The following is a 15,442-nucleotide window of genomic DNA, read 5'->3' on the forward strand; positions in this document are numbered from 1 at the left end:
CATGACAGGAAGACATAGAGTCTAGGTTTAGCATTAGTATGCCTTTCCACATTTTTGTGCTTTCTCTTGGAAAATTAGATTATTAAGATGTCTAAAAAGAATGTCCATTTACTTCATTTCTTAACTATTATTTCACGTGATCTGTTGGGTTTACCTCACCCTAAATATTGAATGCATTTTTGTTCCAGAAAAGCATAACAGCATTATAGGACCATGGTTTTGGTCTTCACTCACTGGATAACTGTTAAATAGCTGTGAGGGAGTTGGGTTGTTTTTGTTTCCTTCAGCAATATGTGTAAGGGCTTTTCATCTCTTTATTTAAGAGTTTATTGGAGAAGTAAAACAGATTGGACTGTGATATCACAGCAAATGCACAAAAGTCCACTCTTTCACCTCAGACTTAGGTACCTTTAATACCCTGGAACCCAGACACCATGTCCTGGTATAACTCAACATTCTGTCTCATTCACTTCTCTCTAGTTTTGTTTTGTTTTGTTTTTTATTCCTAGAGTGAACTGGGTTTTCTTATCTTTGACACTGAAGTGTGCCAGGCCCCACCTGACATGGTCTGGATGTAATTTAACTCGTCTTGTCTTTCTCTTGGACTTTCATTAGCCACTGGCCAGCGGGGGTCCAAAATCTGTTTGCCTTCCCTCTTCTCTACATTTAAGTTTCATTCTTGTTATAGATCTCATCTGGATATCAGTAGTGTAATTCCTCTTAATCAGCCTCTTGGTTGCTCTGTTTTCCCTTTTTACATTAATCACATAATTTGCTGCACTGTCCCCTAGAATTATAGGCATAATATTAAATCCTTATTCCAAGGAATCGCCTTCATTTCTGGGATTTCTCCCAGCACACTCTGGTTGGTCCCAAACTATAGTTTGTATCTCACTTACAAAGGTTTTACATCAATATAGCTCCATTCACTTAAATGGTGTTATTCCTGATTTTCAACAGGGTAAGTGAGGTTAGCATCAGGCCTGCTCCAAATCCCTTCTAGGTAAGAAGCTTTTTGCTTTGAATGACCACAAAATATCTAGAGAGTTTTAAATGATAAAGTAAAAAGTACTTCTTGACAATAAACGAAAGAGATAATTACATTTTTATGAGTTACTGTAATCAACTTCCTGACTTTAGATCCCTTATTTTCTTTAACTAAATGCTGTGAAAAACAGTTCCATCAATGTATTCCATTTTATGTTGTTTCTTTGTGTAGCTGGGGTAGATTATGTAGGCATCAGTCGTAATTTGGATTTTGCCCCTGGAGTCAACATGCAGACTTTCCGTGTGATCATTCTGGATGACCTTGGACAGCCAGTATTAGAAGGAATTGAGAAGTTTGAGCTTGTGCTGCGAATGCCCATGAATGCTATCCTTGGAGAACCAAGCAAAGCCACCATCTTCATCAATGACTCAGTCTCTGATTGTAAGTATTAATTATTTTCACAGGAAGAAAAATGATGCTTGCAATGCAATAGATAGTATTCTTCCTTCTGAGTCCATATGGAACCAATGTTCAGGCATGGTGTTTGGAAACACTACATTGCTGAAGTTGTGATCTTTTGGATGAGGTGTAAAATCGGGCTCCTGACCCCTTGTGGTTATTATAAAATGTCTGGGCACTTACCGGTCTACATGTACTCTCAGCTGGCTATAATTTTTCACTTATTTTCCTAAAACCATGGGGAATGTAGAAAATGTACATAAGGCCTGAAGATAAATACATTTATACTAGTTTTACATTTGCTAGTTGTAATTTTGTAGACATAAATGGTAATATTCCTGATTTATACCAGTTTGAGATCAAAATCAGGGCCATAGCTTGTAGTTCTGTAAAGCAATTGTGGTGAAATCCTGGACCCACTGAAGTCAGTGGACATTTTTCCATTGACATCAGTCGGGCCAGGATTTCACTCTTTGAATTGTGGGAAATGTGCTAAATAAATCAGTTGCTACCTGGTGAGGAGTCTGCCACATCATAATCATATATAACATGGCACATAACACCCTCATGTTAAAAGCAGTGGCTCTAGGAAATGATCATTTTGGATATTTTATTCCTTCTTTTGTATGTGTCTGTCTAGTGCCTAAGATGCAGTTTAAAGAACCTATGTACATTGGCAATGAAAATGATGGACAGATTTCTGCCATGATATATAGGAGCGGGGATATCCGCTACACATCTACAGTGCGCTGTTATAGTCGGCAGGGTTCAGCCCAGGTAATGATGGACTTTGAAGAACGTCCTAACATTGACGATTCCATCATCACTTTCCTTCCTGGTAAGCTACAGTTCTTTGTTAGAATCCTTTATTCTGTCAGAGTTGGTTTTGCTTTAAATCATGTGAGTTTTTTTCTCATAGCAAGGGCCATACAGACTGTTTGGGGGAACAAAACTCTCTCTCCACAGAATAGGTAGAGCATGGGCAGCAGCAGCACAGCATTCCTCACACCATCCTGCCTTAATCCTGAACTAGAGGGGGATCATCTATAGAGACACAAGGGATATCCTTTTGCAAAGACTCAGCCACTCATCCTAACAGATGTATCCCATTGCTGTGCTGTAGGCAGAACTGAATAGCAGGTGATATCACAGAGGAAACCCCCAGAAGCTCTGGCCCCATTAGGCAGACCATCAGCAAATCCAGCTATCTACCGCTGGAAAGGGTAAACACCTTTTAACTTTGCATAGGGACACAGCTAAGCTAATTATTGCTCTCTGATATTTCTCCTCCTTCTTCCTGCTTATTTCTTCTTTCTCAGTCTGCCTGGGTGGCTCAAAATGTTGAACCCAAAGAAAAAACATGAGGAAATGGGGTATTACTTCTCCCTTTGAGGGAAAAATTGCTTGAGTCCCTCTTGGGGGTTATCAGTCCAAACCTCCTTTTACTTGACTGGAGAACAGTTTCTTGTCTCCTCATTTTTGTATGCTCACATTTTTAACTTCTGTTTTTTCCAAGCCCTAAGCAACTTTTTTCCGCAGTATGTAAATCTTATGATGCAGAGGACCTTCCCTCTTATGAAGGTCCTCTCATGGATAAGTAACTGTTAAAAGATAGGAAACAAAGGGTTGAAATAAATGGTCAGTTTTCAGAATGGAGAGAGGTAAATAGTGGTGTGCCCCAGGGGTCTGTATGGGACCAGTCCTATTCAACATATTCATAAATCATCTGGAAAAAGGGGTAAACAATGAGGTGGCAAAATTTGCAGATGATACAAAACTACTCAAGATAGTTAAGTCCAAAGCAGACTGTGAAGTTACCAAGGGATCTCACAAAACTGGGTGACTGGGCAACAAAATTCAATATTGATAAATGCAAAATAGTGCACATTGGAAAACATAATCCCAACTATACATATAAAATTATGGGGTCTAAATTAGCTGTTACCATTCAAGAAAGAGATCTTGGAGGCATTGTCGATAGTTCTCTGAAGACATCCACTCAATGTGCAGCAGCAGTCAAAAAAGCGAACAGAATGTTGGGAATCATTAAGAAAGGGATAGGTAGTAAGACAGAAAATATCATATTGCCTCTATATAAATCCACGGTAAAGCCACATCTTGAATACTGCGTGCAAATGTGATCGCCCCATCTCAAAAATGATTTGCAAACTTGACACCATTAAATTAGGCTTGAATAAAGACTGGGAGTGGATGGGTCATTACACAAAGTAAAACCTATTTCCCATGCTAATTTTTCCCCCTACTGTTACTCACACCTTCTTGTCAACTGTTGGAAATGGGCCATCCTGATTATCACTACAAAGGTTTTTTTTTTCTCCTGCTGATAATAGCCCACCTTAACTGATTACTCTCTTTATAGTTAGTATGGCAACACCCATTTTTTCATGTCCTCTGTGTATATATATCTTCCTACTGTATTTTCCACTGCATGTATCCAATGAAGTGGGTTTGTTAGTCTCTAAGGTGCCACAAGTACTCCTCATTCTTTTTGCTGATACAGACTAACACGGCTACCACTCTGAAACCTAGATATTTGCCTAGTTTTACAACAGGCTACAGAATAAGCACTAGTGAAGTCAGGACAAACTAAAATTTCATACAGACAATGACTTGTTTATACTACTCTATATACTATACACTGAAATGTAAGTACAATATTTATATTCCAATTGATTTATTTTATAATTGTATGGTAAAAGTGAGAAAGTCAGAAATTTTTCAGTAATAGTGTGCAGTGACATTTCTGTATTTTTATGTCTGTTTTTGTAAGCAAGTAGTTTTTAAGTGAGGTGAAACTTGGGTTATGCAAGACAGATCAGACTCCTGAAAGGGTACAATAGTCTGGAAAGGTTGAGAGCCACTGTTCTAAATAGGCTTAAATCAGTTAGAACCAAAAGTTCAGAGTAATCACTAATTTTAGGCACATTGTTTTCTGGTTGTTCAACTTGAGACACGTAACTACTGATCTTCCAAGGTGATAGGCATCCACTTCTCTCATTGGAATCAGTGGGAGCTGAGAGTGATATGAAAATCAGTTGAGCTGCCATATATTAAAGTACCCAAAATTAGAGACTGTTCTTTAAAATCTGGTCTTGAACCTTCCTGTTTCTCATTTTCCACCTCTGAAAATGAGGATAATACTCTTCTACCTCTCAGATGTGTTGTGCAATATTAGCTGTACAACTATGTAAATACCTAGTCTTACTATTATAGTAAATAAAAATGTTGTTGCTGATGCTATTGCTACTACTTTCATTAGTTATTTACTTCTATAGGGCCAGTACAGGTGCTTTGACCAGTTGAATTGACCTGTGGGTCCTACAGCTTGAGAGAAATGTCTGTAGTACATCTAGAAACAATTTTAAGTTCTGCATGATGTTACTTTCTGCATGATGATTCCAGGTGAGACTGAGAAACCTTGCACCCTCATGCTTGTGGACGACTCTCTCCACGAAGAAGAGGAAGAGCTGCGTCTGGTTCTTGGCACTCCAAGAAGTGATTCCTCCTACGGTGCTTCTATTGGTGAACAAAATGAAACCCTGATAAGGATCAGAGATCATGCAGACAGTGAGGAGTTATTTTTGACCATACACATATCATTTTGACTTTGGTATTTAAAAGCTCTTTTGTGCACACTATTAAACACTGTTTTCTGTTATTACAGAGGCCATTATTAAGTTTGGTGAGACCAAATTTAGTGTCAGTGAACCAAAAGATGTAGGACAGCTGGTTGTTGTAAAAATTCCAGTGCTTCGTCTGGGAGACACTTCAAAGGTTTCCATTGTGAGGGTTCACACAAAGGATGGCTCTGCCACCTCTGGAGAAGACTATCACCCCATGTCAGAAGGTATGACGAGACTCTCCGGCAGTCATTCAGATCAATATCACATCCCATTGGTTATTTCAGCCACAATTGTACAGTATTTAAAGGGAAAAAAGGCACTGTGAACTTTTAAGCTTTTAATACCTTTTAGCTGCTTTCATTAGTGCCTTTTGCCTTTGGGATTAATAAGGCCACAGGAATGGAATGTCATATTTTTTATATTTAGCTTCCAATAATTTGGAGTTGCAGTGTCTTCTCAGTAATTCGAAGAGTAGTCCAGCATATGAATGTTTTTAAAAGAAAGCATTACTGATTCTGAAGTAAGTATTCAGCAATGCGAAATGCTTTCCCCTAAGCCCTACTCACAGAGTAAAAACTCAAAGGAAGTAAAACTTTTATATTGAAATTTTGTATGAGAATTATACCAACAAAGTTAACCCAGAAGCAATAACTGATAAATAAACTAGAAAATACACTGAGTTAGTAACCTAATGCTGCATCTCATAGATGTGATTTGCATATTTCAGCAGGAAAGACAAAGGGCAAAATGAGGTAAAAGGACCTGAAATCAGGATTATATAGATAATTTGTATACAATACCAATGCCTTGGGAAATAACTGGAAATATGCGTTGGAGTAAAGAAGAAAATTACTAGAAACAGGCAGCATCTGGAAAGCACATAATCTATCTGTAGCCTATCTGATCCAGTTTATGTGGCTATAAGTGTCAAATAAGATTCAGAGAGTCACATAACCTGGTTCTGCACTTAACTGACTGACCCTGAAGACTGTCAGATCTGATGTGTAAGGATGGTGGAGGGAACTCACTCCATGCTTGGAAGGAAGTGGGGAGCAGAGAACAACCCCAAACCGCCCTGAGACTGGTTCTCTTCTACATCCTTATAGGTCATGGTGAGATTAATGCAGCCTTAGGGTTACAGTAACTTCCATGCACCTCTAGTAGACAGAAGAGCTGGGGATCGGGTATAGGCCAGCAATCTTCTGGGAAATGAGCATGTTGCTGGGGTACTCTTAGCTACCCTTCCTTCTGATATACATGATCTTGTTCTCATTCTCTGCTGTCTGGCTGACAGCTCCATTTCAGAGCTGTAAAATGAGAACAGTAATCTACAGCCTATGTGGCCTGGACAGACTCTCTGGACATCAGTCAGCCGGGGAAGTATTTGGACACCTCACTCAGACAATTATTAGGTGGTCCCTCCATAAAGTAATTCCCCCATGCTCCATTTAGAGTGCAGAGTCACAGTCTCTGTACAAGGGGAGCAAAGGTGTGGCAGCCAGACGAGCCCTGGGTGGCCTCCTCAGAGAATATGCATCTCCTCAGGATTTCTGTTCACTTCCATGGCTATAGTGCCCAGAGGGCTGCAGACATCCTGGAAACTTATCTGAAATAAACCTCCAGACTATTAGAAGGGAAATATGAATCCTTTGTGTTAACTGTTAACGTCAAAATACTTCAATTTTTAATCAACTTTGTTTATTAATGTGCATACAGATAAACAGATTAATCTCCTTTAGCATTCTGCTTTGAAGGCCTAGGATGGTTTCCTGCAGCCATTTTTCACCTCAGACAAAACTCTACTTTGGGATCATGTAGCCATTCTGAAGGTGCCATAGCCATAATAAAACAAATTAATCCCTGATGTAACTCTGTTATAGGGAAGTCGGTGAGTTTACACCAGGGATGAATTAGGCTCATGATGGCAAGTTTCAAGCGGGTGTTAGATTTCATTGTGAAGGTACTGAGGGCTGTGGGCATTCCAGTTGCTTCTGGAAAACCATTCCATAGTCATTTTGTGGGGGCACAGCTGCTTTCCTCGCTCATCACTAATGAATAATGGCTCCCACCTGTGGACTTCAGCAGCGATCCAATGTTGTTGTTGGGGGCTCTGGGACTAGGCTTTGTCTTTCAGCTCAGTCCACTGGATTTTCTGCCTCTGGCAGTGGAAGAAGATGGCATTTTGTTTTATAACTTTAATTCTTATTTGTTTTCGTGCAGTAGTGACTTCATTTCAGCTTCAAGCCCCTCTCCCGCTCTCCTGAGGTGGAGAATCAATGGACTACTGAGGTTCTAATCCTCTGTCTTCTCCAGTACAACACCTCTCAAGTGGGCTGTCTGCTTCCCTCTGCAGCAGCAGAGAAGCCCTGCAAGCATTGACCCAAGTCCAAGGGGCAGCTTTCTGGGAGCTTCAGGGAGCGAACTGTGCCCTGCTGCCTCCCCAAGCCATCAAACCTTACTATGATGGGATGTGGTCTTGAGAGAGTGAGCTATGCCCTGATGCCACAAGCCATCAACCCTCACACTGCCAGGGCACAGGCTGGAGAGAGTGTGCTATGCCTGGCTACCACAAGCTATTGGCCTTCACACCTGCAGGAGGTTGGCTTTGAGTCAGGCAGGCATGTAAGGCCTCAACCCCCTCCTGAAGCCATGATTCCAAAATGAGAAGCTCAGCCAGGAGCGTGAGGATTCCCACAGCGAGGGGAACCCACTCACAACCGTCTCAGGGGAAAGTCTTGCAAACTTCCGAGAGTTTGGGTTTGAAAAAGGCAAAATCAAGTGCCCCCTTTGTAAAGCAGCAACTTGTATTGTTCACTTCCACAACTCTATCTGTGACGTATCTGAACAAAAACAGAGACATGGCCACATGGGTTCGGACCAGTGGGTCCATCAAGTCCATTGTCATGTCTATGACAGTACCAGTTACTTCAAAAGAAGGTGGAAGAAACTATGTAGAGAGCAGTCATGGTGCTCACAGGGGAAGTCTCCTCCTACCTCCCATTAGAGGCTGGCTTATTACTGAAGCAGGAGTGTCTATATCCCTCCAAAACTAGGAAGTAACCTGAGGTCACAACTTCTCCTCAGCAGTGGAAATGGTGTCCTGGGAAGGGGAAGAGAGAGCTGAAATCCTTCTCCTACTCCTCCAGTGACCCAGAAGGCACTTCAGACTTAATAGAAAACCAAGGAACCTCCATTGCACCTGCAGAAAACACCAGACCACTTAAAGCAGGGACTCCTTCATCCAGACCTGATGACCTACAGTAACAGCCAGTTAACAGAAGAGAAGTGTGGTTTGACAGTTTTTCATCAGTACTTTTTGGTATGCAGGCAGAACTCAACCCGGAAATTTCAGTTGCTGATCTGGTCAAACTTACATTTCTGGTGCAAGGGGAAACTGAAAACTCTTTGTGCAAACAAACTGCCTCTTGTCTGTATAGTGCCCAACGCAATGGGGCCTTGGCCTCCCAATGCTACCAGAATATAACTAATAGTAGCAACCACCACAGTTCTGGTGATCTCAGCTACTCTAGAGTAGCTACTCTAGGATGGCTGATTGGAATCCTACAACCAAACACCACAGAAAAGGGCATAACAACCCTAGTGGTAGTCTTTAGGCAGAGATATCTCTTTCCTCATCTCATGATCATCAGGTGTCAAGATTACTTAGAGTGACAGCTTAAACCTGTGGCTGGCCTTTCTAGTCACCATTGCCTCAGAAAGACAGGGTTTGGAATTAGTTCCTCTATCCATACAAGAACCGCACTGCTGTTTACTCCTGAGGGAATTCTATGCCAAAAAAAACTTAAAATTCTGCTCCAAAAAACTAAAAATTCTTTGTACAGTATTTTAAAATTCTGCAATTTTTATTTGTCAATAAATAAATGTGAAGGCTCTAGCATGGCAGTGGGGCGCACCAGCCACTAGCTGCATGGAGGTGGGAGATCACCGTGCAGCTCTCCATCCCCTCAGGACAGAGACACAGCAGTGAGGCTGCACCCAACCCTGACGCAGTGCAAGGGCTGGGTCTTACCCAGAAACACTGGGGCCCTATCGGTCTGCATTAGGCACACCAGGTGTGGGCAGGCAGGCTCAGCCCAGCAGGATCCAAGTGTAAAGGGGCTTAGTGTGGAGGGATCCAGGTGTGGGGAGAGAGGTTTCTGTGTGGGGCAGTCTGGGTGCAGGCGGCTCAGTGGGGGATCTGGATGCACTTCTCTTCCCCATCCCCTCCCCAATCCCATCCCCTTCCTTCACCGCTGCCTCTTTTTCTCAGCCCCACCCTATCTCCCTTGCCCTGCCCCACCACGGGCACTCACTGTTGTACAGAAAACAGGATGGCTCTCAGCACACAGAAGGGAAGCACAACAGACACTAGAACCCAGGAGGCTGAATCCAGCTGCAAAGTCAGCGGAGCCGAGCGGCACCCTCTTTCAGTTGGGCAGCTCTGTGTTTGCAGAAATATGGAGGGACAGTGGCAGGTGACCCTGTGTGCCCCCCCACACCTCACTTCTGTTTGGGGGGGCAATGCCCCCCCAAACTACATCCATGCACATCCCCAAGCCCCCACCTCGTGTAGCTTCCCTTTGCTCCCCTGTTACTTTCTGCAGGGAAGCAAAGAAATCTGTAGGGGGACATGCAGTGGTGCAGAATTCTCCCAGGAGTAGCTGTTGCAACGAGGAATAGCTTATTCTTATAGCTCCAGAAAACTTTCTGGTTTAGGTAAGTTCTTCTTTCCACAATTCCTGAAAATTAGTTCTCCCATCATTTGTTTCAGCCCATAGTACTCCTGTGGAAGGTGGTGGCATAAATGGATTTCTAAACGGATATTTCAAGCATATGGAGTACACATGCCACTCACTTGTACCCTGTTCATCTCATTCTGTCCAAAATGCCAAGGTCTTAGAGCCTCAAAGTTGCTGCATGCAAGATGTTAAACTACTGCACAAGTTGCCATACTAAGCAACTGAGAAATTACTTGTTGAGACAGAGTCAAGGCTCTCTCTGCAAGCTCCCTAGGATCATCGTGGGGGAAAGGATATGAGCCTCATCTGAGGAAGATTTACAAAGTAGGTTTCCATTCCTCTGCAGAGATGTCTATTGGCAGGAAGATGTTGCTGGGTTGGTTCCAAATAATTCTGTAATATACAAAGTTCTTACTCGATATTATGGGGTGAGACTTCTATTTGCATCTATTATCCTACTCTAATAACAGTTTAAAAACTCTATTTATCCTTTGCTTTTTTCTTTCTGTGATTCACTGCTTGCCACTTCCCATGAAAAGAGGAGTGAGAAGAGAAGCTGTGCAGCACGATGAGAAATTTCTTAGCTGAAAATTCCCTTTCTGCTAGCAGTTTCTCTCCTCATTCCACCTACCCTGGTAGTCTGGGAAATGACCAAATGCTAATAATCGGGTGTTGGAATAGTTCTGTCACTTTGGAAGAACTCTTCTGGTGACCTGAGCTGAAGGGCAGGATTTGATCCTGGAGCCTCCAGCAAGAACACTGGACCCCCTCAGATTTCCACAGGTGGGAGGCAGTTACCCATTACCCAGTGGTGAATGAGGAAAGAAGCTTCTAACAGAAAGAAGACTGTCAAATAAGAAATGTCTCATTCCAGTTGCTGAGTGGGATGTGTTTCTGTCACATAAGAGTTTCACTCATCCGTCCTCTGATCCACAGGAACTTGTAGTATCAGCTGACACTAACCCTGTAAGCCTTACCCTGCGCCTGCTTCTGCCTCTGTGCTGTAAACCAACAGAGTGGTTTGACTTCTGAGGGAAACATGCTACCACAGAAGACACAGGGACGGAACACTGTGCCTCTGCCACAAATCCCCAGCCCTTTGCAAGTGTTCTGTGATCCAGAGGATTTCCTCATGGATTTCACATCTGTGGATTTAGAAAGTCCAGCCCATTAAGCGGTAGGGGCAAACCTTGCATCCCTGACTGGATTATCCCAGGGGAACTCCACAAGCCAAAACTCAGTATTTTCTTGGTCCTTACACGGTATGTTTACTCCCACAGGAGATGGCCCTGTTAGTACACATTTAATTAATTAATTAATTATGTATTTATTGTGTTTGGATAATGTAAACTAGTTTGTTCAAGTCACGTGAACATATGTAATTTGCAAGACAAGTATTAACTTTTGTAGCTCTCTGTGTCATGCCAGACTAGAATAGATCAGCAACCTGATGAATGTGAACAGCAGATTTGTTTTTTTAAATGTCTTATTGTGTTTTTTAGAAATTGAGTTTAAGGAGGGTGAAACACAGCACATTGTGGAGATTGAGGTTCTTTTTGACGGCGTTAGGGAGATGAGAGAGGCCTTCACTGTTCACCTGAAGCCTGATGAGAACATGGTGGCAGAGATACAGGTAACACAAACTATTCAACAGCACAATCTGGCAGACAGACAGACCTCTTATAGCTATTATTCTAGTAGCCTTGTTCTTCAGCTGGGTTATAATGAAGAGCCTAAAATTTCCATCCAAAATAACTCACCTCCATGGCTGAAGAGCCCAAAGGGCCACAGAGAACATATATGTTCCTAAGAGCATATATGAAATAAATATCTGTAATATCTCCCTGCAAATTAATTCTCTTTATCAGGATAGTTCTCAGTAACTGCTGTCTTCGTCTTGGAAACACTGACTGACAGGATCTTTCTGACACCTGTGCTGGAAGCTGTGGAAGTACCCTGGGCAGACTGCCTACACATGTATTAAATGTAACTTCTGCTATAATAGTTCTGTTATTGCTATACTTGTTGCTTGAACTGAAATAGTAGCACAGTCTTACCTATTAATACAGTCTGTCTGCATTTAACACTCATACTTTCCTTCTCTGATTCTCTATATTCATGATTTAGAAGTGCAACATCCTTAATACTATTTAATCTCTTAATCAGTTGTCACATTGTGGGGTTCAGCCCAGACCAGTGAGAGGTTGTGTCATTGCCTGTCCTCTAGCCCTGATTGTCTTAAAATGCTCTGCTGCTGTAGCTCCCTGTCTGGATGCTATCAGTCAGCATACAAGCATGCACTGAGTATCTGTGTGTAGAACCACCCTGTTTCAGCAACTCAGGTGCCAACAGCATGTTTGTTACAATAAAGTCACACTCCGGTCTCTATCAGTCTTGATTGCTACTAGCCAAGTGACCCCAACAAACCCCCAGCCCTGAATTTTCCCAAAACTGTCTGCTCTGAAATGTCCAGCTCTCTCCTGGAATGTTCAGAGGAGTAATAAGGTCTGTTGCGCCTTTAAAGAGACAGCTTGTTGCTTTAACTGGAGTTAATAATCCTTTCAAGTCAAACACAGCACTGGGTATAAAAAGTGTATCAAGAATGAAAGTAAAACAAGTTTATTTAATCAAAAAGAGAGAGGTTTTAAGTGAGCTCAAGTATAAGGGATAAAGTTGGAAATGGTTTCTAGTGACCAAAACTGTCTTGAACTAGTTTTGTTTAGATTCTTACCACACCTCCTTCCAGCAAGATGACTGACCGCTTCCTTGGTCATCTCCCACAAAGTCAAGACAGCTTGGTTCCTTTGTCTTCTCAGGCAAAAGATTTTTGCTGAAGTAGGTTTCTCACCTATATTCAGTTCCCAAAGACTTCAACCCCCTGGGTTGTAAAGACTCATCTTTCTCATCTTACAAGAGGTCTGGCCCCTTGTGTCTGTCCAGTGATGGATGCCAAGATAGCTTCTTCTGTCTCCTTATATCTTCCCAAACTCACTGTTTTGTCCCCAGACTCAAGATGACCTCATGAACCATTCTTCACTTTTTTGTGGACCTCCCGTAAATGTGGGCTTCCATTGTTTTTGGTCACTTCTTGCTTAATTTCGTTGGAGACAGGTAGATAGTTGCCTTCCCTTCTGTCTGGGAGAAAACCTGTTTCTCCATTTGTTAGGTCATACACTTTAAGTGTAATATCAATGAGTATTCATAATTGCTCATATAGTGTTAATACATACATTTCAGGTGATATTAATCGCCAATGTGTTGTTAACGTTCATAAAAGATCTTACTTGATACACTTTTATAATACAGTAATATTGTATACAATCAGTTGAATCAATTACTTATCATTTGAGGTTTAGCTCTTCGTAAGAGGCTAGCTCCCCCACTCGCTAGATTGATGGCTTTGTTTACCATTTATGTAAATGTGCCTTCATTGTCTTTGCCTGATGACCAGCAAATCCACATTCCTTTGTGTAGGGTAGACTGTGCTTGTGCATTGCTTGCCAAACACATTTTAAGAACATAATTCTATCATTTATCCATATCCCTTTGTGCACACCCTGCACGTACACAGCACGGGAATATTAATAAGTCAGTTATTAGTTTTGAAATGATATGTTACATCCCACTATTTGGATATATATCATGACGGCAGTGTGTTAGCTGTATGGAGTATGCCTGGCCTGACAAGAGCTGCTGCCAGAGTCGAGAATCCCTAATGGGCCTCTGTGTCACACCTGCATAATGTTGTAAATAAGAACTATCGCCTGGCTCCCTATCATCAGGCAGCAAAGATACAGCTGTTATTAGCAGTTACGGACACCACAGATCCACCAGACATGTGAAGCTGCAGCATTCAATAGAGATAAGTTATGCCATTATGCCTATGTGGCTCAAGGACACAGTGAGGAAGGAAGTGGAAGACCTCATGCCTTCATCCTTCTGAGAAATACAAATATTTTGTTGCCATTCTGTTTCTCACCCTGCGCTATATTTTCCAGTGCTTCCAGTCCAGCTTTAAATAACTCAACCCATGGCGCTTCTGTCATTTCTCTTGGGACACTATTCTGCAGGCTAACAAATGCTGCTGCTGCTAGGAAATATTTCCTGATCAACCTTCAGATTGAGTTGCCTTGGTTTTGTAAATTTGCACTAAAAATTGTGTTTCTGTATATTAATTGCCAGACAGCCAAGGCCATTGTGTACATTGAAGAAATGAACAGCATGGCAGATGTCACCTTTCCTTCAGTCCCTCAGGTTGCTTCTCTTTTGATATATGATGATACTTCTAGAGCCAAAGACAGAACCGGTCCAGTTGCTGGCTACCCTGTTGTCTGTATCACTGTGAGTATCAAGATGAGAAGTGGGAACAAAGCTAGTAGGTGGGTGATTTCAAAGAGACAATGGAAATGTATACTGCCTGAGGGAAGTGGTGAAGGGTTATTATAAAATAGAACACCTTTTCCAAATACTTTTGCCACTAATGGTAGATAATAAATGTCTCCAGAAAACATTTTTATTACGGTATGTATGTTGCATCATGAAAAGTTGTTCACTGCCAATACTGCTTGTGGTACTATATTTTCTTCATACAAGATGGTTGGGTAAATAATATGAAAGCTTATAATCTTTGAAAAAGGAAACAAATGTGAAATACAGGAATTTAGATATTAAAAATAGAAACTACATTTAAATCCTATTTTGGATCTGACTTTAAAGGAGTTTCCTCCACCATTAGCTGAATGCAAGCAAGAGTTTGCTACCATACTTATAGCAAAAAAATAAGTTTTTTAAAAAGCTATACTTCCAAGTCAGGAAATTGCCAAAATTAATGTTTCACATAGAAACTTGAGTCTTGTGTGCATACATTAAAATTCAAGGCTGGATTCTCAGCTCATGATCCAGCCCTTTTCTACCATAAAATCTGCCTTAACAGGGCAGCTGGGGCTTCTCCTTTAATAGAATGTGGCATAGAGGCAGTGTAGCCAAATCTACATCACCCCTCAGACACCTCTCCAATAGAGGGAGTGTTAGGGGGACAGGAAGGAATGTGAACAGAGAAAGTACTGCACTTCAGCAATCCCCGCTGTTGTAAGTTACAAGCAAGTATAAGCTGTAGTATAGAAGCTGCTCTAACTTGGGTGGAGGCCAAATCAACTTTTAGGGGGACGAACAGAGACAGAAAGCCGTCTTTCACCCACCTACCCCTGTTTCCTGTGCCAACCATAGCTTGGCCAGACTCAAGGGCCTTGTCCAATGACTTTAATTATGTGATTACACACTATTTTTTCCTCAGGGCCCTTGTCTCATTCAGTCTCTGATCCTACACCATCAAAGTCAATTTATTGCACTGTCCAGTCTGTGCAGTGAATTAGGTCAGGGTCCTCCGTAATCCTTGGTGCACTGAGTCTGAATTTTTGTAAACCGAATGTGGACATTAAAACTTATATACATTGAGTCAGGATTCTATCTATCTGCACTTCCCTTTAGAGTCTTACAGTTTTTCAGCGTGCACCTTCACAGGTTATGCATTGCACTAGACAAGGTTTTCCTAAATCACAGTAAAAACTTGCATGCAACTTTGTTACACATCTGTGCACAATGCCATTGGAACA

The 15,442-nt window shown here is 41.8% G+C and overlaps 1 protein-coding gene across 1 annotated transcript in view; it reads left to right on the forward strand.

The window, feature by feature from the left end:
* Positions 1-15,442, forward strand: part of LOC113406856 (FRAS1-related extracellular matrix protein 2-like) — a 206,255-nt gene that overhangs the window by 148,846 nt on the left and 41,967 nt on the right. Inside the window, exons 8-13 of the mRNA XM_026653647.2 lie at positions 1,220-1,429; positions 2,088-2,285; positions 4,871-5,035; positions 5,133-5,315; positions 11,333-11,463; positions 14,013-14,171. Coding sequence (XP_026509432.1) covers positions 1,220-1,429; positions 2,088-2,285; positions 4,871-5,035; positions 5,133-5,315; positions 11,333-11,463; positions 14,013-14,171 — 1,046 coding nt within the window. The remainder of the gene's footprint in view (positions 1-1,219; positions 1,430-2,087; positions 2,286-4,870; positions 5,036-5,132; positions 5,316-11,332; positions 11,464-14,012; positions 14,172-15,442) is intronic.

The sequence above is a fragment of the Terrapene carolina genome, unplaced genomic scaffold (assembly GCF_002925995.2).
Source record: "Terrapene carolina triunguis isolate 2854851 unplaced genomic scaffold, T_m_triunguis-2.0 Scaffold142, whole genome shotgun sequence".
Taxonomy (NCBI): Eukaryota; Metazoa; Chordata; order Testudines; family Emydidae; genus Terrapene; species Terrapene triunguis.